This window comes from Poecilia formosa, unplaced genomic scaffold (genome assembly GCF_000485575.1).
Source record: "Poecilia formosa unplaced genomic scaffold, Poecilia_formosa-5.1.2 Scaffold14, whole genome shotgun sequence".
NCBI classification, from domain to species: Eukaryota; Metazoa; Chordata; class Actinopteri; order Cyprinodontiformes; family Poeciliidae; genus Poecilia; species Poecilia formosa.
Genome location: NW_006799953.1, coordinates 641,329 through 663,027, shown reverse-complemented (window position 1 = coordinate 663,027; position 21,699 = coordinate 641,329). Strand labels below are relative to the sequence as shown.

The 21,699-nt window shown below is 42.3% G+C and overlaps 1 protein-coding gene across 12 annotated transcripts in view; it reads right to left on the bottom strand.

Moving 5' to 3' along the window:
* ncor1 (nuclear receptor corepressor 1) overlaps positions 1-21,699 on the bottom strand; it is a 76,807-nt gene that overhangs the window by 2,559 nt on the left and 52,549 nt on the right. For 3 of the 12 annotated variants that reach the window (XM_016668249.1, XM_007545814.2, XM_016668252.1), the window contains exons 30-44: positions 21,314-21,620; positions 20,491-20,721; positions 20,073-20,273; positions 19,515-19,661; positions 17,388-17,504; positions 17,172-17,307; positions 15,630-16,108; positions 3,729-3,845; positions 3,309-3,442; positions 2,810-3,018; positions 2,569-2,712; positions 1,746-1,891; positions 1,560-1,613; positions 1,263-1,463; positions 192-362 (exon numbers count right to left, since the gene is read on the bottom strand). In XM_016668249.1, the coding sequence (XP_016523735.1) occupies positions 192-362; positions 1,263-1,463; positions 1,560-1,613; positions 1,746-1,891; positions 2,569-2,712; positions 2,810-3,018; positions 3,309-3,442; positions 3,729-3,845; positions 15,630-16,108; positions 17,172-17,307; positions 17,388-17,504; positions 19,515-19,661; positions 20,073-20,273; positions 20,491-20,721; positions 21,314-21,620 (2,794 nt within the window). Of the gene's footprint in view, positions 1-191; positions 363-1,262; positions 1,464-1,559; positions 1,614-1,745; positions 1,892-2,568; positions 2,713-2,809; positions 3,019-3,308; positions 3,443-3,728; positions 3,846-4,885; positions 5,350-6,412; positions 6,549-6,628; positions 6,746-8,755; positions 8,903-9,313; positions 9,515-9,731; positions 9,963-10,554; positions 10,862-12,291; positions 12,543-12,653; positions 12,738-13,381; positions 13,508-13,596; positions 13,760-13,855; positions 13,945-14,682; positions 14,798-15,192; positions 15,360-15,629; positions 16,109-17,171; positions 17,308-17,387; positions 17,505-19,514; positions 19,662-20,072; positions 20,274-20,490; positions 20,722-21,313; positions 21,621-21,699 lie in introns of all 12 variants that reach the window. The other 9 variants (XM_016668251.1, XM_016668256.1, XM_007545815.2 and 6 more) reach the window with 9 other exon arrangements.

Below are 21,699 nucleotides of genomic sequence, written 5' to 3'. Positions count from 1 at the left end.
GAAAATTGGAACATCGTCGTCCATGGAGTGTGGCTTTAGCTCCGTGGCCACTTCGTAAAAGCAAAACAGATGCAGGGAGGGAGGAGGAAAGGCTGTATGGAAGGTGAGGGTGAATACGAACGGTCCAGAGCCACGTGGCTTCAGGTTTCATTTTACCAGTAATCATGTTTTCAGACAAACGAGCAGCTCACCTGTGGACGGAGGTGGCTCCTCCCAGGTCCACTGTGCTTGGGTTTGTCTGTGGTACTCCCCGTCAGAGTGGACGGAGGACACGGACGACGGACGCTCCCCTACCGGGTAGGCCTGACCCAGGTTGGGCGACTTGGACTTCCGGCTGTTTGCTTTGCCCTGCTTCTGTTTCCCTGCGGATTCAAACGGGCGGCCATTTATAAATCAGCTGCATGTTTGTAGCACAGATGGAGACACAGAAATCCTTAAATCAAATTCTTCTATTATAGCAAAAGTATATCAAATCTTTAGAAACCTAGAACTTTAATGAACACAAAAGTGTCAAGTTTGCTTTTCAATGTGTTGATTTTCACACAAAGTCAAGTTTGTTTGCGTACAAGTCTGTCAATAAACAGTTAATTAAAATGAGCTTGACCATTTCTATTCTGAGGATTGATATATTTTAAAGGAAATTTTGTTTACAGAGACTTCATAATCATAATTCATAACTTTATGGTTTTGGTTCTGTGTGGTTTTTATGTATTGTTTTAATTTTGTTTTATTTTGGATATTTAAAACATCTTTCGGTGTTAAATGTTCTTTACAAAATGTAAATTTTGTGGCAAACTTGCATTATTATTCGCTATTGTCTATGTAATACTGTCCTACTAGCCTATTTGTTTGGCACATTGTGGTAACAAGACAGTTCAAAGTGCTTTACATCATAAAAACACACAGGCACCAATTATGAAACAAGCCAGAGACTTTGCATTTGTTAAATCAAAATCATCAGGTGAATATACATCAAATATATTTATCAATGTTTCAATTACTGTGAGTCAAAGGCAACTATGAGAGGTGGATTTTTAGCCTTGATTTAAAGGAAGTCAGTGTTTCAGCAGGTTTGCAGTTTTCTTGTAGTTTATCCCAGATTAGCGGAACATAAAAACGGAATGACGTTTCTCCAAAAAGCAACAAATCACAACTCTGGACCCTGCTTGTACTTTAAGATTTTCCACACGTCTTTACCTGGGTTACTAATAAATACCACCATGTCTCAGATGGTGGAGTTGGTCTCCCTGTTTGTGACCTACCCATGCTGGGAGATGGGCTGGCCTCCTGTCGGGTGTCGCCGCCCGTGCCGGGTGCGTTGTTCATGACAACAGCTCCTCCTCCTCCCTGGTGCTCCTCCTGCCTCTCCTCCAAGTTGCCCATTAAAGCCTTGCGGATGATGTCCTCCAGGCCCAAGTTACTGGCCGGGTCATTGAACGACTGATTCCTCAGGTTGATGCTGCCTGCAGTTTACAACACAACAAATCTGCAGTGAGACAGGAAATGGAAACTAGAACGAAGGCATTTGATCTTCTGGATTTTTTTTATTTTTGGCTTACTGGAGCTGGTAACAGCAGGCAGGTTGAAAATCTCTGTCCCAGGCTGAGCATTTCCTGCAATATGATGGAAAAATGTTGAAAACAAAAGCAAGTAGGAAAAAAAAGAATATGACATGAACAATGAGAGAGAAGAACTAGAGGGAATTATTTAGTTTAAACACAAAAGATAAGAGAAGACCCACTTACCAACGTCAGAATCCCCAACACCAGAGGTGGAGTTCAACTTACGGAAGATTTCCTGCTTCTTGGATTTAACCATGGGCGAAGTGCTCTCCAGTTTGGTGAAGAAAGCAGGCAGGTAGCTGACACTTCCTGGGGACCGTGAGTCACTCCTGGAAGAGCAGAGAGGCAGAAAGAGAGCAGCTGAGGCAAACAACACTGCAAAAATACTAAATCTCACCAAGTATTTTTGTCTAGTTTCTAGTGCGAATATCTTAATAGACTTCAAAAAGACTAGAATAACTTACATGTATACTTTCAATAATTCCTTAAAATAGGTGAAAACGTGCTTGTTTTACTAACAGGGTATTTCTGCTAGTAAAACAAGCAGAACGTGGGGAAAATGTCTTGTTATACGTTATGTTAAACGAGCTCCTACATCATGCTGAAAAATAACTTTTAAGCTAGTTTTTCTTATTTCAAAGGCACCAACACATTTGGGAAACAAACTAGACCAAAAATACGTGGTGAGATGTGTTTTTCCAGTGGAGTCTACAAAGTTTCAGCTCCGTGGGGAGAACAACTACAGACACAGGAAACAGTTCATCTGGGAGAATTCAAACAAGAAACTAGAAATAACTCCAAGCTGCATGTCAAGCAAGTACCATCAAATGTTCCTTCTGAAGCAAACCTAAGGATTTTTTTTTTTTCATTTGTCTATGTGTTTTTCCCCCCACTCATTTCTCTAGAAGAAGTCGTGATCTATTCCGACAGTTTTACCCTTTGTATGAAGCCTGTAATTGTTAGAGCGAGTTAAAAATATCTCACATAAAAGGTGCTAATTGCATACCTGATCTCAGAGTTGTCAGTGTCCCGCCTTTGGGACGGAGGCCCGCCCGCCTCCTGCTTGTCCATGCCTTGGTACCCCTGTGGAGGAGAGATGGGTTCGTAGTTCTCCATCTGCCTGCTTCCTCGGTCCGGAGACTTGCCAGGTCTGAATGCAGAATGCAAAAAAAAAAAAGGAAAAAACAACCATATCTTAGACGTACTGTTTGAGTAGAAATACCATCCTGCGTTTTTACTCTGCATACCTGGCCCTGGATTTGTCAGGGGCGTTCTCTGGAGAAACCCGACTCGAGGGTCTCTGGTGGTGCGGAGGCTGGTTCTCAGGACTGTAGCGGCTCGGGGCTTTGACCCGACCCGAAGAGGACACCAGTGGCATGGAGCTCTGGAATGTGGTGGGCGCTGACGAAGAGACTGGGGGGTCTTGATTCCTGGCAAAGTCTTGGGTAATTATATGCTGGGAAAGACACACAAACAAAACAGGTTGGAATTATGAAATAATATCCAGACTTTATCAGGTAAACTAAGTGCGAGCTGGCAACATCAGACCAGGAAATAAATGTGCGTATTTTAAATTGTCACAATAAATCATAAACAGTGCAACAAATGCCCAGCCCCACCCAAAAATACAACTAAAATCTTGTCCACTAGATGGCACACGTTCTCATTTTTGTAGTTTTGAATTGAATATCTAGATTATATTTTCGTTTCCAAAAAAAAAAAAGAAAATTGTAGCGGATCCCTTACCGAAATATGGTCTGCCAATGTCATGACTCTGTGGGTTTTGGGGACCTGTGAGTAGCTGTCTGCCTGGGAGGAGGGGGGTTGCGGCGGCTCTGCAGACGACCGGTACCGGCCCATGTCGTAGGTCCGCATGGCAACTGCAAGAGTGACCAGAAACAGGGAACGTCTAATTAATTAAAATAGATGAAATGATGAAACAGAAAAGAGCCGACAAGATCCAGGAAATGAGTAACTGATCACGTCTGCAGGGAGGCGACTAAAATAACTTGTTTTGGACTGGTGACCAGGATGGTGAAATAACAGGACGCCAACTCATCCACATAAAGGTTTTGGTCCACAAAGCCCTCGCTACCGAATCTTCCATAAAATATTCAGATTATCTTTGCCAAAGGTGAGACATTCTCGGACTTATAGCCTTCACACCTGCTGCTTGTTGTTGTCCGTCTTCTGCTTTGTCCTGCTGGGGCTGGACTGGGGAACTAGCAGGACTTATAACCTCAATGGCTCCTCCAGCAGTGTTATCATACCGACTGGATGACACTGAAATTTAAACATGGGAAAAAAAAAAAAAAGAGTCAAGTTTCATACAAGAACATAAAAGGGAGGGAAAGATTGGATTCTAAAGGAGACGATGTTTGTGGAATACGTTTGAATTTAAAGTCATCTCAATTAACAGAGTTTATTCAAGTTTCGTTCACTCCAGAACTTTTAAAGACCATCATGAGTGGAATATAAGAAATGTACAAACTTCGCCCATTTAACTGCCGATAAATTTTAATTAACCCTCGATAGAACCAAAAAAAGGTCATCTAGACATCCTAATGTGACTCAAACTTCTGCTTAACAGAAAAGTCTAGAGAGAGAGGAAAGAAAAACAGAATGTATGAGATGATTTAATCGTTCTGTCCAACACAATCTGAAACCTGTGATTAATCTATTTAAGGCCAACCTACTTTTTAATGAATTTAAGACATTTTAAAGGTGCAGATGTAACTTTCATGAAGATATATATTTTTTTACATATTTGTTGAAACTGTCACTCTGGTGTCACAGTTTGGTTTGAGACATATAATCTGTGAAAAAAAAAACTCCTCTGCTCCACTGCCTTCTCCCAGTGCCATCTAAAAACAACCAACCAGAGTTGGAGGAGGAGGGTGTTAGCGCTGTCGATCACATCTCTACTACGCTGCTGCTAGAATAGCCTGTTGTGAATGCTCAGCTAGTTAGCATGGCCACCAATGACAGAGGATAGATGATTTTCCGGTAACGGTAAGTTGTTTTTCTGTCATGAAGACATACATTGAGCAGGATTAGGTTGAATGACAGCGCTAAGACCCTCCTCCTGGTTCTGATTGGTTGTTTCTGGTCAGGTGCATTTCTTCAGATGGCAATGATGGCTCAAGTAGGAGGTTGACGAGATCGATCTTTTCACAGATTATCCATCTCATAACAAACCATCATGACATGGAGACAGTTTTAATAAATATTTAAAAACATTTTTTATAAAAATTACATACTGCAGCTATAAAGCTTTAACATTAGGTACATGATTTTTGACCATCCTCATTAAAGGCACTCACAGCTGCTTGAAGAGTCGGAGCTCTGAGAGCCTCGCTCCCGTGACTCTTTGTCTGAAGCTATCTGCCGCGTGATGATGACGTCGATAAAGTTGGCGGCGGTGATAGTCGTCTTCCCGTGAGTCCGAAGCTCCTCTTCGATGCGGGACTTTGTCTGAGGACCCTTCTCCTTCCCCCCAGCGACCCCGGGCCCCTCGGCGTAAGCTGGATGCGGCTTTCCGCCCGGCAGAGACATGGCGTTGTACGGCGAGTGGAGCGACCGCCTGTCTGCTTCCTGCTGCTGATCCGAGAGGATCGACCCCCGCCGCGACATTTCATCGTCCCGCTCATGTTTGCTCTCCTTGACCTTGGTGACGTCCATCTGCGGAGCGAGGGCCGCGGCGTCCACCAGCGCAGCCAGGGCGTCGGCCGCCGTGCTGTAGCGTGAGCTGCTCTGGGACGCCGATGTAGCCACAGGCGGGTGGGGTCTAAGAGGAAATAACATAACATAAGAGGGGTTTTTTTTTGTTTTGTTTTTTTTTTTTCCCCAAGTAATTTGCAAAGCATGCTGGGAGTACAGCTTGACTGGCATAACGGAAACTTGACCACTTCTCACGGTATTTTACATCGTTGCAGATAAAAAGATAATAGAAAACGTGCAGCTTTAAATTAATGGTATGTTTGAAGTTTTATTTTTACAATATTACAACAAAACTATTGATGATTTAATACCTTTAATGTGTGTTAATGTTTGGAGTTGGTAAGTTCTTTCAGAAGGATTTAAACTAAAGTAAAAGTCAAGTATTTTAGGTATATTTAATGCAAATTTATGGTAAAATTTTCAAACTTTTCCAGCACAGCACTTTGGAGAAACCTTCACCTCATTATTATCACATCATTAATATCATTTATTACTGTTAACAATAATGTCTTGTGATAATTTTCTACATTCTCGGTCAATTAAAATAAAATTAAACTTAATGTTTTGAAAAGTCTCCCTCATAGACCGAATTCACCTGTCCGGTTTGAGAACTAATTTAACTAAAAAAATCCCCCAATTTCAGTAAAATTACTTAACATACAGAAAAATAAGTCAACCTTTATTTTACAAGGATCAATAAATCATTGAGCCAATACTGAGTAATAAATATTCATTACACTGAAACAATCCAAATAAATCTCAAGATAAATCATAACCCTTCTCAAATTAAATGGTTAAAGAAAATGTCTTAAAAAAAAAAAAAGCTCTCAATAAGTTTTCTGGCATTTAGAAAATAGAAATCATTTTGGAATATCCAACTAACCTAAAACAAGAGAAGTTTAGTCTGATTTTACTTCAGGCAGCGACTCTGAAAAAAACATCTGGTTTTAGCTGTAAAGAAGATTTTCCAAATTTAGGCTTTTAATGAAACGTTGGACTTTCAAGGACTTCATACAGAAACCAAACACTTTCCAAAACCTTTCAAAACACCTGACTGAAATCTAAGCATTTTTTAAGGATTTCAAGGAAGCACCCATTCAAACCCTGTCTTACGAATTTTATGAGCTTACATTAGTGAGGTGATGACACTTTTTCCCTGGAAGATGCTCGGCCGCTGCTGAACGACCACATCCTGGGTCCGGAGCGACGGAGAAGGGGAATGCAGATAACCTCGGCTCCCTGGCCGGCCCGGCTGCTCCGGGGCGCCTGAACGATGCAGAAGGGGCAAACGTTGCAGCGTTGCTTCTGAAACTACTCACTGAGCCGACACTTGCTAAGTAACTCACCTCCACGCATGTACTCATTAGTGCGCTCCCGCTCTCTGATCTCCCTTTCCTTTTGTTCCCGTTCCTTCTCCTGCTCCCGCTCCCTCTCTGCACTAGCAGCAAGGTGGACTGGATGGCCTGAGTAGAACAGGGACAACAACATGCACGCAAAACGTTAAACTTCATACCTGCATGACATCATCACACCCCTGGCATCTGATGCATCATTGTTATATGATGCATCAGATTGAAGTCATGGTTTAAATACTGGTCCACTGCACTGGGGGAACGGGATGAACAATTACCTCCTAATACACTAGGAGTGGTCAAATCTGCAGCCTTATGAGCTGAATTAGAAAGGTTAAATATTATTATGTCGAGAAAAGGAAAAAAAAAAAATAAAACTAAAAACCAGGTCTGCCTTATTGTCAGGTATTATTAAAAATGCCCAGTTTTATTTGATTGTTTTTCCATTTTTCAGCTATGACCACAAAATGTTGGGAATTTCTGTGACTTATTAACACTGCCATCTGAAAGGAAAATTAGAAAAAGGTGTAGTGTTTGTGTATATAATCATTTTTGATTTATTCTAATATTCCTAAAAAAATGGAGACACCTAATCAATAAACAAAGCCCACCAGAGTGTAATTTAATCAAATCCTAAATGCAGCTGTTCTGTGCAGACCTCTATAGGCAGCATCATGCTGTGTGGTGCTTTGTTTTTCTTCAGTAGTAACAGGAAGGCTCGTCAGAGCTGATAGGAAGATGGAGTGGAGCTAAGAGCAGAGCCACCCTGGAAGAAAACCCGCTGGAGGCTGCAGAAGACGTGAGACTGAGGTGGAGAACGACCCTAAACACACAGCAACGATTCAGACCAAAGATTGGTCTTGTGCTAGAATGGTCCAGTCAAAGTTCAGACCTAGATTGTGACACAAAACACTTGCCGCTTTCAATGCGGTAAAAGGTTGGTCTACAATGTGAATAGAAATGACATTTTAGATGCAATTTGCACAAAGAAACATGCATCACTTTCCTTCCAGATCACAGTTAGACACTTTGTGCTGGTCCAAGACATAAACTACCAATAACAAACATGAGGTTTGTGGTTGTGACATAACTGAATGTGGAACATTTTCCCAGGTATGAATACTTTTGCAAGTCACAGCACACAGACAAACACACAAGCACCTTTGGTGGTAACGGCTCAGTAAAACAGACCGTGCACATGGGGATGCGGCTGGTATGTAGCTGGTGTTAGAAAGCTCAGGTAGTTTAAATTTTGTCACAAGAAGATTATGACTGTTTTGTTTTTCTGTAAACAGAAGCAAGTTAAACAAGCTAGTAATCATAAACTGAAGAAACTTGAAATCTAAAATGCAGCTGTGAAGTCAGATCATCTTGGTGCTTTACACTGAATCTACACATTTGGGAGAAAGCAGGATTTGGACAGAAATAATTCAGAAACATGAGGAGTTAGAGCGGAAACTATCGATTATTTTAGTAATTGATTAATGTATCGATTATTCTGACGATTGATTAATTTAATTTAAAAAGGCACACTCTACAGATGTTTTATTTAGCCACATAAACATTTTTATACAGTTTTAGAAATATATCAACTGATACAAATAAAAGTAAAAAAATCCAGTGTCTTTTTTTAAATAAGAAAATAAACATTTTGTTGCCTAAAATCTAACACCATTGTATTCCTTTAGTAAATCAGAATGACATTTTCAGACAAAGGTGTTTTTATCTTAAATGCAAAAATGTATATATTTTTCTTGCCTTAATTACTGAACTGAATATGCTAATTTTTATCAAATTGCTTTCTTTTCAGTCTGTATACTCCAGTTAATAATTAATCGATTACTAAATTAGTTGACAATTATTTCCATAATCGATTAATCGTGATTAATTATTTCAGCCACATGGAAAATAATGAATTCCTCCAGAACTTCCAATCAAAACCTAAACATTCAATCAGAACACCTTGACAGTTTCGTATCAGACCGATCCCAGCGGTTCCTGCGGTAATCCTAAACCTCTCTGGGCGGCCGAGACTCGCCGCAAGAGTGTGAGGGGGGACACAGAGCTGGTGGCAGCAGAGATAAGGGAAAAACAGGGTGTAGGATTGGGAGGGGTCCTCACCTGGCGATATGGAGGCTGGGTTGAAATGCCTAGGAGGGAAAGGGGGCTGAGCTCCAGAGAGGTAGGCGCGTTCCAAAGTGGGAGTACCTGTTCCCCCAGGGTGAGGCAACAGGATAGTTGGAGGCATCTGGGTTAGATCAATAATCCCTTTTACAGACAGAAGCAAAGGGCCAGTGGTGAACAACAAGAATCGATCCATCAATTTCTGAATGTATGTAGACACTTAGCTGTAACCCATCACCTTCATCCCAAATCCCGCTTGATCAGAGAGCGACAGGGCTGCGCGGAGTGGAATAGTGGTCAACTTGTAAGAGGCAACCACTCAGCAAATGTGAGATTTCGATGACCACACCCGATAAATAAATTGAGTTAACAGCCAAATGAGTCGCAGCCCCAATTTAAGAGAGAGCAAATCGGCTGAATTTGTCAATTTGTATTAAAAAAGAAAGAAAAAGGTCATTTGCTTCTGGGCGTCTGCAAAAGGTAGCCACTACTTCACAAGCACACAGTCTGCATACTACAGCCTCCCCTGCCTGCTGCGGCAGATGAGAGACTTACCTCGAGGAGGCGGTGGGTACGGGATGGCGACGGGTTGTTCCCGCGGCGACAGCCCTCTGGCCATGTCGGGCCGAGGGATGCCATGCATCTGCTGCGACGTGATGTAATCGTTGAGGATGGTCTGCCGAGTGTTCTCCATGGTGTACAGCTGGTAGGTGTTGTGGTAGCCGGTTGGTGAGGGTTGCCGGGGAAACATGAACGCTATAGGACACAAAGAACAAAAAAAACAAAAAAAAACAGATGAATGAATATGAACAGACGGCTCACTGAGACTCATCGCTGTTGCTGACGTCAATCACTGAAAGAGATCCTGTCGACCGGATGCCTAGGAATTAGGCAACCTGATCTGCTTTCGTCACCTATTTATAGCTGAAGTAGAAAAAAAAAAAAAAGTGAGAACGTTTTAAAAACACCGTACCAGGATCGAGGCCTCTGTGGCGGAAGGCCAGGGTGGGGTCCAGGTGTGGGGGCAGGTGGGTCTGATACACCTCTCCGGGAACCAAAGGCCGGTGGTGGGGGTCGAACGGGCTGTGGGAGGCCACAGGGTCGCCCACCGACACAGGCGACTTGGATGGGATGCTGTCCCTCTGCGTCGGGGTCATGGCACTCTTCCTGTCATGTGCAGCGGATTTGGCAGAACTCATGCCCCCTTAAAGACAAACAAATGACCCACAATGAGCTGATTTCATCATGTCAGAGAAAACATTAAATCAAAATTAAAAAGAGCATCAAATATCCGCAGCAGACGAACACAGAATGTTAATCCGACACGTTTATCCAACATAGTGAGGGATTATGTCCATTTTTCAGGATTCCTCACTAAATGACTACAAAGACTGTCAAATGGCTAAAACCCTCAGGATGGAAACTGTAACATTGTTTTCCATGTAAAAGACTGTCAATATATAAAGGCCTGGCGCTCTCTCTGTGACGCTTCGCAAAAGCAAAACAGAGGATGCAGGGAGGGAGTAATTCCATCTAAACTTGGATTGATATTTAATAAATGTGACACTTTAATGTCTCCACTCGTTATCCTACCTACTCAGACTGGAGCACAATACGAGGATCCCTCACATACCGACTGATTAAAGCAGAAATCATTACTTTTTGACTCAAAAATCAATTTTGAATCGAATCGTGGCTCCAAAACTTGTGAAACAGTAAACGATTCCCACCCCTAGTAAATCCCCAAAGTATGAGCCAGCAAAATCCTTTGCCCCTAAAGCGCTTATGGGACGTACCCTCTGACCCCCGTCCCAGCATGGGGGATCCTCTGGAGACGGGATTGGTGCTGTAGTTGACGGGCGTCCTGCGAGCGCTGGCGTCTTCGTACATGCTGGGGCTGTGCTGGGACTTCCCGGCCTCCTGGTGCGTGGAGCGCAGGACGGAGGCCGTGCTGTTGACCACAGAGTGCCGCACCGCCTTGCCCTCCTCGTACTTGGGTCGCTCCATGGCCTCCAGCTGCGGCATGCTGTGGGGAAGCTTGCTGGGGCTGGTGATGAGGGACTTGACGTTGTGTTTGATGGTCGGCTGGCCCAGGGAGTAACTCTGTTGCAGAGAGGAGAAAGTATCTCTATTTGTATGAAGCGATGAATAGTTCAGTAGTTTAATTCAATTCAGGGCTGTGACTAATGATTATTTTAGTAATCAATTAAATGGATAAAAAGAAAATGGCACATTCTACAGAGATTTCATTTAATCACTACAAGCTTTTCTATGCAATATTAGAAATACATTAAACGATGCAAATAAACAAATAATTCAACTCCCTTTTTAAACAGGAAAATAAACATTTTATTGCCTGACATGCAATGACGGAGGACTCCTTCAGCAAATTTGAACCAGGTGAAGCTAAAATTAGGCCAATTGAGCAGTTTTGGCTAAAACATATTTACAGATAAAATTGTTTTTCTCTTAAATGCCAAATGCATTTTGTACAGTTTTGGGTAACTGGTACTCTGAATATGTTGTTCTTGGTCTGCAATGGATGTTTTTTTGAATCTATACACTATAGTTAACAATTAACCAATTACTAAACTAGTTGATATTTCAACAATCAATTGATTGTTGAAATATCAACAATCAATTGTTGATTGTTGATTTTTATAGCTAAAATAGCTGTTTAATTCAGCTATTAAACAATTATTAGCTGAATTGTTTCAGCTATTAATATTAATCAGATTAATAGCTGAAACAATTCATCTGATTAATTGTTTCAGCTATAACTCAAACAGTTTTTCTTAAACAGGGGTGTCCAAACTTTTGGGTCAAAATTGACAAGTTAAAAAGACTTGCGGGGCAAAAAAATAGTTTTTTCTTCTCAACAATACGTTAAGCTGCAGAACCTTGATTTAATAAAAATAAATTGATTTTTTGTTGAAAAGGGAAATGTGTAAATTATTGTAATTCCAAAAGTGAAAGAAGGTTTTGCAGGCTTGCCTCACCATAGAGAAAGTCATCCAGTTTTTCCAAATTTTTAATGTCTTGACTGGACAAAATAAAAGATTTGGTCAATTCTGAGCTCCAAAAATAGCATTTAGGTCAGTATTTCTTTGAAAATGCTTCCAGCATTCAGACAATTTTAGCAAATGAATGAGATGCAGATTTGGCTGCAGAAGCGTTTACTTTTGAATAAAAGTAAGAAAGCAATAATCCTGGTTATGCAGAGATATATAAAAATATAAACTATGGAGTCTTGAAGTGTTAAATTTACAGAATAAATACAAAAATCTCCACAAAAGGAGCATAAAAATCCTACAGAATGAGCCTAAAATGTAGATATAAATATAATACTTTGTGTCGTAGCCAATATTTTCTATTGTAAGATTTTAATTTGTGATAATTTTGCCTTAATTAAAAATAAAAAGTCTTGTATTATTCTTGAATTGCAGTCAGGGGTTAAAAACAATCTGTCTTAGGGCTGCAAATGGCCCCTCTGGAGACAACTGATCAATAAAGGGTTATTGTTGTGCCCAAACCTGAGGCATGGAGCCCTCTATCACCCTCCTGTCAGGCAGGTCAGGAGTCTTGCACATGTCCTGTCCAGGTTGGTCCTGTCTGGGGATTTCGTGAATGGAGCGCCCCCTCTCTTTGATGGTGTTCACTCCTTCGTAGGGCTTGCCTTTGCCGATGGCCTCTTCGAATGTTCGGATAGGCGGGCTTTCTGTTTTTATCAGCTTCCCATATTTCACCGTGTCCTCATACGCGTCAGCGGTAGTTCTCGGTGTCCCTAATAAAAAAAATAATAATAAAAAATAGATAAATAAATAAAAATTACTCCGGCCTTGCTTTGTTTTTGACACAGCAAACTACAAGTGTGGAAAGCTTCCCAGGCATCCACCTTGCATAATGGATCCAGGGATCAGCGCTCTTTCCTTGGAGTCGCCATGATGCCCTTCTCTAGGTAAAGCCCGGCTGATCAGACCTGGAATGAAAGAAAATATCACTCATGAAACAGAAAATACAAACTACGCACTATTAATGCTCCTTACACTTTCTTACATTACGTTACATTCAGCCATGAGACTCAGTTTATTTTACTGGGATTTTACTTCCTGTACTAGCACAACGTAATGTATCACACAAGTGGAAGCTTTCCTGTCCAGCATTTGGTCCAGTTTGATTTGACATCGTTTCTTTTCTATTTTATGAGAACTAAAATATCTGTTTTATGTGACCACTTTTGCCTTTATTTGTGTTATTTTTGTGCAGCACTTTGGGCAAGCTTACTCTCTTACTCTTACTCACTTTGTTTTGTTTGTTTTCTTTACAAATTGCTTTATACATAATCTGGATTTGGGAAAGGTCTGCCCTGGAGAGATTTCGGACATGTTTCCCCTGAGCGGTGGATCTGTGCAGATCATTGGGTGACAGATTAAAGGGGTCTGAAAGCCACAATTTATAGAATTTCATTTGTAATAAAAAAAAAAAAAAGACATTCATAATTTTTCTTTCAAGTTGCCGTTATGTGCTACCTTGTGTTTGTCTGTCACATAAAATCCCAATAAAATACGACAAACTGTGTTTTTCCAAAGTGCAGTGGTAAAGCCGGTGACACACGAAGAGTACCCTCGAATGGAGCGCCCTCCCTGCCATGGTGCGCTCTTCCCATGGGACCCTCCATCATGTCGTGGGTGCGTTTCAGGTCATGACCTGTTCTGGGGCTTCTGGTGTTTTCCCTGGGATTCTTTATACCTAATGGAAACAAAGAAATCCAGCTTTAAAGAATGGCAAAAAAAAAAAAAACACCTATTAGGCACTTCAACAGTAATAAATCTCCATACCATCATAGGAGAGGATGTGGCCACTTTTGCCTTCATAAATGACTTTAGCCAGCTGCTCCCCCCTGGCTTTATCTGGGCTGCCCAGGTCCTCCGTGGCCAGCTTTGTGATTGTGCCCTTCAGGAGGTCAGCAGCTATGCTAGGCTGGGACAGAGCCGGAGTGCCCTGTGTCGTTGACAGCAAAACAATGTTACTTCAGTGGATACACACACACATAGGGGAACCAATAAAGCGTAAATTATTTGTTTAATAATTCATTACCTGAGTGATGGATCCTCTGAAAGCCAGGCCTTCACCAACCTTTGCCGGGTTGCCTCTGCCGTCCTGGATGGAGGAAACCACAGCTCCTGCCGGGCGGGACAGAAGAAGAGTTCAAGTGGAAATACATCAAGTTATATGACGACAGGCGCAGAACAAGTACCGAAACTTTCATGAGAGCATTTCCAGCATATGAATACAGGGTTCCTATGTCCCTATTTTTGTCTGTTTCTGTCGTACTTTTTAAAACTGGGAAAGATCTGGGAAGAAAATATAAATCTGCTCGAACGTCAGCCGGGTTTTACTGTCTACAGAATCATGAAACTGGGTAATGCTAAATTTGGCATCCGATTTCTGAAGTGCGATTTAAGGGACCTGTTTGTTTTTGTTGTCTTGACTAATTTGGATCGATTTGATCCAAGTCAGTTGGATCAAATGGAATCTGGTTGCCATTTGAACCAGATTCACTAACTGCAAAAAAAATAAAAAATAAATCACAGATCCAGTTCAACCTCAATTCAAAGTTTCCTCACTTGATTGTTTTAAGCTATTTAAATTTATCTGATAAAAAATTTGTAAGTTTTGTACATTGTAGATTAATTAATGCTGTAAGTAAGCTGCCTTTCAGTAAAAAGCCTTTTTTTTTTTGAGTCTATGTAGTCGAGTCAGCAATTAATCGATCATCAAATTGATCGACAATTATGTCAATCATCTATTCATCACGATTAATTACTGAAACATAATCTCATCCGAGTCTGATGTTAGTTTGAAGAGAAGGTTTGTGTTTTTTTGGTATGTTTGTGTAGCCGTGTGCCAAACGTTGGACCTACCGGGCTTGTTGGGGTCCATCTGCCGTGGCAGCCCCAGAGAGATGGAGCCCCCGGAGCTCTTCGTCCCCTCCGGCCCGTAGATGGCATGAGAGGGCAAATAAGTGCCAGGAGTTCCCTGGATAAGAAACGGGACAAACAGTTCATCTCATGTTCAGGTCACTGCGGCCAACAGAATAATAAAGTGGTGTCAAGTGACACCGATCATCTTTTAGCTCCTGATGCACTGCTTACGTTACGGTGTCGACCACCTCACATGGTGAGAAAACAACCGAGGACGCTAATACAACCAGAATATTGTATTAGCGCAGCATCGATTACGGCTCTAATCACAAGCAGAACAAATGTGCAAGTAAAATTGGATTTGAAAGGGACGAGTGGGCCGCGCTGAGGTAAACAAACCCAGTTCTTCCAGTTTAAACTGAACCGTCCACGTGAAGCCTGTTAGAGAATTAGATTTGAACACGAAGACGGAGAATTTCAGTGACATGGAGAGAGACCCGGGTGTCTTACCTGGGAGATGGAGCCGCCCTGGATGAAGGAGGGCTTGTCTGTGGGCTTGTTGGTTGGAATGAGCGGAGGAGGAGAAGGAATGTTGGGAGGTCGACTGTGTCTGTTGAACGGCAGACGGACTCCGTCGTTCATGCTCTGGACCAGCTGGGCGGGGTTGGGATGGAGGACTGGAAGGGAAACGGCACAGAAGAATACAAACTCTGATTAACGACAAATTAAAGATTTTTTTTATGGTGTTCGTCACAGGGCTGGGCGATGCTGCATAAAAATTAAGTCTTTTTTCATACCAGGTTTGATTTTAATCGCTTTGTTTTTCTCACTTTCTTTCCTAGAAATTAGTTTACCAATGACAGAAAACATTTTCAAAAGGTGGCTTTTATTCCAGTTGTCTGTTATGCGAGTTAAGGCGATGCTATNTCCTCATTAAAGGCACTCACAGCTGCTTGAAGAGTCGGAGCTCTGAGAGCCTCGCTCCCGCGACTCTTTGTCTGAAGCTATCTGCCGCGTGATGATGACGTCGATAAAGTTGGCGGCGGTGATAGTCGTCTTCCCGTGAGTCCGAAGCTCCTCTTCGATGCGGGACTTTGTCTGAGGACCCTTCTCCTTCCCCCCAGCGACCCCGGGCCCCTCGGCGTAAGCTGGATGCGGCTTTCCGCCCGGCAGAGACATGGCGTTGTACGGCGAGTGGAGCGACCGCCTGTCTGCTTCCTGCTGCTGATCCGAGAGGATCGACCCCCGCCGCGACACGGCCGACGAAGACATTTCATCGTCCCGCTCATGTTTGCTCTCCTTGACCTTGGTGACGTCCATCTGCGGAGCGAGGGCCGCGGCGTCCACCAGCGCAGCCAGGGCGTCGGCCGCCGTGCTGTAGCGTGAGCTGCTCTGGGACGCCGATGTAGCCACAGGCGGGTGGGGTCTAAGAGGAAATAACATAACATAAGAGGGGTTTTTTTTTGTTTTGTTTTTTTTTTTTCCCCAAGTAATTTGCAAAGCATGCTGGGAGTACAGCTTGACTGGCATAACGGAAACTTGACCACTTCTCACGGTATTTTACATCGTTGCAGATAAAAAGATAATAGAAAACGTGCAGCTTTAAATTAATGGTATGTTTGAAGTTTTATTTTTACAATATTACAACAAAACTATTGATGATTTGATACCTTTAATGTGTGTTAATGTTTGGAGTTGGTAAGTTCTTTCAGAAGGATTTAAACTAAAGTAAAAGTCAAGTATTTTAGGTATATTTAATGCAAATTTATGGTAAAATTTTCAAACTTTTCCAGCACAGCACTTTGGAGAAACCTTCACCTCATTATTATCACATCATTAATATCATTTATTACTGTTAACAATAATGTCTTGTGATAATTTTCTACATTCTCGGTCAATTAAAATAAAATTAAACTTAATGTTTTGAAAAGTCTCCCTCATAGACCGAATTCACCTGTCTGGTTCGAGAACTAATTTAACTAAAAAAATCCCCCAATTTCAGTAAAATTACTTAACATACAGAAAAATAAGTCAACCTTTATTTTACAAGGATCAATAAATCATTGAGCCAATACTGAGTAATAAATATTCATTACACTGAAACAATCCAAATAAATCTCAAGATAAATCATAACCCTTCTCAAATTAAATGGTTAAAGAAAATGTCTTAAAAAAAAAAAAAGCTCTCAATAAGTTTTCTGGCATTTAGAAAATAGAAATCATTTTGGAATATCCAACTAACCTAAAACAAGAGAAGTTTAGTCTGATTTTACTTCAGGCAGCGACTCTGAAAAAAACATCTGGTTTTAGCTGTAAAGAAGATTTTCCAAATTTAGGCTTTTAATGAAACGTTGGACTTTCAAGGACTTCATACAGAAACCAAACACTTTCCAAAACCTTTCAAAACACCTGACTGAAATCTAAGCATTTTTTAAGGATTTCAAGGAAGCACCCATTCAAACCCTGTCTTACGAATTTTATGAGCTTACATTAGTGAGGTGATGACACTTTTTCCCTGGAAGATGCTCGGCCGCTGCTGAACGACCACATCCTGGGTCCGGAGCGACGGAGAAGGGGAATGCAGATAACCTCGGCTCCCTGGCCGGCCCGGCTGCTCCGGGGCGCCTGAACGATGCAGAAGGGGCAAACGTTGCAGCGTTGCTTCTGAAACTACTCACTGAGCCGACACTTGCTAAGTAACTCACCTCCACGCATGTACTCATTAGTGCGCTCCCGCTCTCTGATCTCCCTTTCCTTTTGTTCCCGTTCCTTCTCCTGCTCCCGCTCCCTCTCTGCACTAGCAGCAAGGTGGACTGGATGGCCTGAGTAGAACAGGGACAACAACATGCACGCAAAACGTTAAACTTCATACCTGCATGACATCATCACACCCCTGGCATCTGATGCATCATTGTTATATGATGCATCAGATTGAAGTCATGGTTTAAATACTGGTCCACTGCACTGGGGGAACGGGATGAACAATTACCTCCTAATACACTAGGAGTGGTCAAATCTGCAGCCTTATGAGCTGAATTAGAAAGGTTAAATATTATTATGTCGAGAAAAGGAAAAAAAAAAAATAAAACTAAAAACCAGGTCTGCCTTATTGTCAGGTATTATTAAAAATGCCCAGTTTTATTTGATTGTTTTTCCATTTTTCAGCTATGACCACAAAATGTTGGGAATTTCTGTGACTTATTAACACTGCCATCTGAAAGGAAAATTAGAAAAAGGTGTAGTGTTTGTGTATATAATCATTTTTGATTTATTCTAATATTCCTAAAAAAATGGAGACACCTAATCAATAAACAAAGCCCACCAGAGTGTAATTTAATCAAATCCTAAATGCAGCTGTTCTGTGCAGACCTCTATAGGCAGCATCATGCTGTGTGGTGCTTTGTTTTTCTTCAGTAGTAACAGGAAGGCTCGTCAGAGCTGATAGGAAGATGGAGTGGAGCTAAGAGCAGAGCCACCCTGGAAGAAAACCCGCTGGAGGCTGCAGAAGACGTGAGACTGAGGTGGAGAACGACCCTAAACACACAGCAACGATTCAGACCAAAGATTGGTCTTGTGCTAGAATGGTCCAGTCAAAGTTCAGACCTAGATTGTGACACAAAACACTTGCCGCTTTCAATGCGGTAAAAGGTTGGTCTACAATGTGAATAGAAATGACATTTTAGATGCAATTTGCACAAAGAAACATGCATCACTTTCCTTCCAGATCACAGTTAGACACTTTGTGCTGGTCCAAGACATAAACTACCAATAACAAACATGAGGTTTGTGGTTGTGACATAACTGAATGTGGAACATTTTCCCAGGTATGAATACTTTTGCAAGTCACAGCACACAGACAAACACACAAGCACCTTTGGTGGTAACGGCTCAGTAAAACAGACCGTGCACATGGGGATGCGGCTGGTATGTAGCTGGTGTTAGAAAGCTCAGGTAGTTTAAATTTTGTCACAAGAAGATTATGACTGTTTTGTTTTTCTGTAAACAGAAGCAAGTTAAACAAGCTAGTAATCATAAACTGAAGAAACTTGAAATCTAAAATGCAGCTGTGAAGTCAGATCATCTTGGTGCTTTACACTGAATCTACACATTTGGGAGAAAGCAGGATTTGGACAGAAATAATTCAGAAACATGAGGAGTTAGAGCGGAAACTATCGATTATTTTAGTAATTGATTAATGTATCGATTATTCTGACGATTGATTAATTTAATTTAAAAAGGCACACTCTACAGATGTTTTATTTAGCCACATAAACATTTTTATACAGTTTTAGAAATATATCAACTGATACAAATAAAAGTAAAAAAATCCAGTGTCTTTTTTTAAATAAGAAAATAAACATTTTGTTGCCTAAAATCTAACACCATTGTATTCCTTTAGTAAATCAGAATGACATTTTCAGACAAAGGTGTTTTTATCTTAAATGCAAAAATGTATATATTTTTCTTGCCTTAATTACTGAACTGAATATGCTAATTTTTATCAAATTGCTTTCTTTTCAGTCTGTATACTCCAGTTAATAATTAATCGATTACTAAATTAGTTGACAATTATTTCCATAATCGATTAATCGTGATTAATTATTTCAGCCACATGGAAAATAATGAATTCCTCCAGAACTTCCAATCAAAACCTAAACATTCAATCAGAACACCTTGACAGTTTCGTATCAGACCGATCCCAGCGGTTCCTGCGGTAATCCTAAACCTCTCTGGGCGGCCGAGACTCGCCGCAAGAGTGTGAGGGGGGACACAGAGCTGGTGGCAGCAGAGATAAGGGAAAAACAGGGTGTAGGATTGGGAGGGGTCCTCACCTGGCGATATGGAGGCTGGGTTGAAATGCCTAGGAGGGAAAGGGGGCTGAGCTCCAGAGAGGTAGGCGCGTTCCAAAGTGGGAGTACCTGTTCCCCCAGGGTGAGGCAACAGGATAGTTGGAGGCATCTGGGTTAGATCAATAATCCCTTTTACAGACAGAAGCAAAGGGCCAGTGGTGAACAACAAGAATCGATCCATCAATTTCTGAATGTATGTAGACACTTAGCTGTAACCCATCACCTTCATCCCAAATCCCGCTTGATCAGAGAGCGACAGGGCTGCGCGGAGTGGAATAGTGGTCAACTTGTAAGAGGCAACCACTCAGCAAATGTGAGATTTCGATGACCACACCCGATAAATAAATTGAGTTAACAGCCAAATGAGTCGCAGCCCCAATTTAAGAGAGAGCAAATCGGCTGAATTTGTCAATTTGTATTAAAAAAGAAAGAAAAAGGTCATTTGCTTCTGGGCGTCTGCAAAAGGTAGCCACTACTTCACAAGCACACAGTCTGCATACTACAGCCTCCCCTGCCTGCTGCGGCAGATGAGAGACTTACCTCGAGGAGGCGGTGGGTACGGGATGGCGACGGGTTGTTCCCGCGGCGACAGCCCTCTGGCCATGTCGGGCCGAGGGATGCCATGCATCTGCTGCGACGTGATGTAATCGTTGAGGATGGTCTGCCGAGTGTTCTCCATGGTGTACAGCTGGTAGGTGTTGTGGTAGCCGGTTGGTGAGGGTTGCCGGGGAAACATGAACGCTATAGGACACAAAGAACAAAAAAAACAAAAAAAAACAGATGAATGAATATGAACAGACGGCTCACTGAGACTCATCGCTGTTGCTGACGTCAATCACTGAAAGAGATCCTGTCGACCGGATGCCTAGGAATTAGGCAACCTGATCTGCTTTCGTCACCTATTTATAGCTGAAGTAGAAAAAAAAAAAAAAGTGAGAACGTTTTAAAAACACCGTACCAGGATCGAGGCCTCTGTGGCGGAAGGCCAGGGTGGGGTCCAGGTGTGGGGGCAGGTGGGTCTGATACACCTCTCCGGGAACCAAAGGCCGGTGGTGGGGGTCGAACGGGCTGTGGGAGGCCACAGGGTCGCCCACCGACACAGGCGACTTGGATGGGATGCTGTCCCTCTGCGTCGGGGTCATGGCACTCTTCCTGTCATGTGCAGCGGATTTGGCAGAACTCATGCCCCCTTAAAGACAAACAAATGACCCACAATGAGCTGATTTCATCATGTCAGAGAAAACATTAAATCAAAATTAAAAAGAGCATCAAATATCCGCAGCAGACGAACACAGAATGTTAATCCGACACGTTTATCCAACATAGTGAGGGATTATGTCCATTTTTCAGGATTCCTCACTAAATGACTACAAAGACTGTCAAATGGCTAAAACCCTCAGGATGGAAACTGTAACATTGTTTTCCATGTAAAAGACTGTCAATATATAAAGGCCTGGCGCTCTCTCTGTGACGCTTCGCAAAAGCAAAACAGAGGATGCAGGGAGGGAGTAATTCCATCTAAACTTGGATTGATATTTAATAAATGTGACACTTTAATGTCTCCACTCGTTATCCTACCTACTCAGACTGGAGCACAATACGAGGATCCCTCACATACCGACTGATTAAAGCAGAAATCATTACTTTTTGACTCAAAAATCAATTTTGAATCGAATCGTGGCTCCAAAACTTGTGAAACAGTAAACGATTCCCACCCCTAGTAAATCCCCAAAGTATGAGCCAGCAAAATCCTTTGCCCCTAAAGCGCTTATGGGACGTACCCTCTGACCCCCGTCCCAGCATGGGGGATCCTCTGGAGACGGGATTGGTGCTGTAGTTGACGGGCGTCCTGCGAGCGCTGGCGTCTTCGTACATGCTGGGGCTGTGCTGGGACTTCCCGGCCTCCTGGTGCGTGGAGCGCAGGACGGAGGCCGTGCTGTTGACCACAGAGTGCCGCACCGCCTTGCCCTCCTCGTACTTGGGTCGCTCCATGGCCTCCAGCTGCGGCATGCTGTGGGGAAGCTTGCTGGGGCTGGTGATGAGGGACTTGACGTTGTGTTTGATGGTCGGCTGGCCCAGGGAGTAACTCTGTTGCAGAGAGGAGAAAGTATCTCTATTTGTATGAAGCGATGAATAGTTCAGTAGTTTAATTCAATTCAGGGCTGTG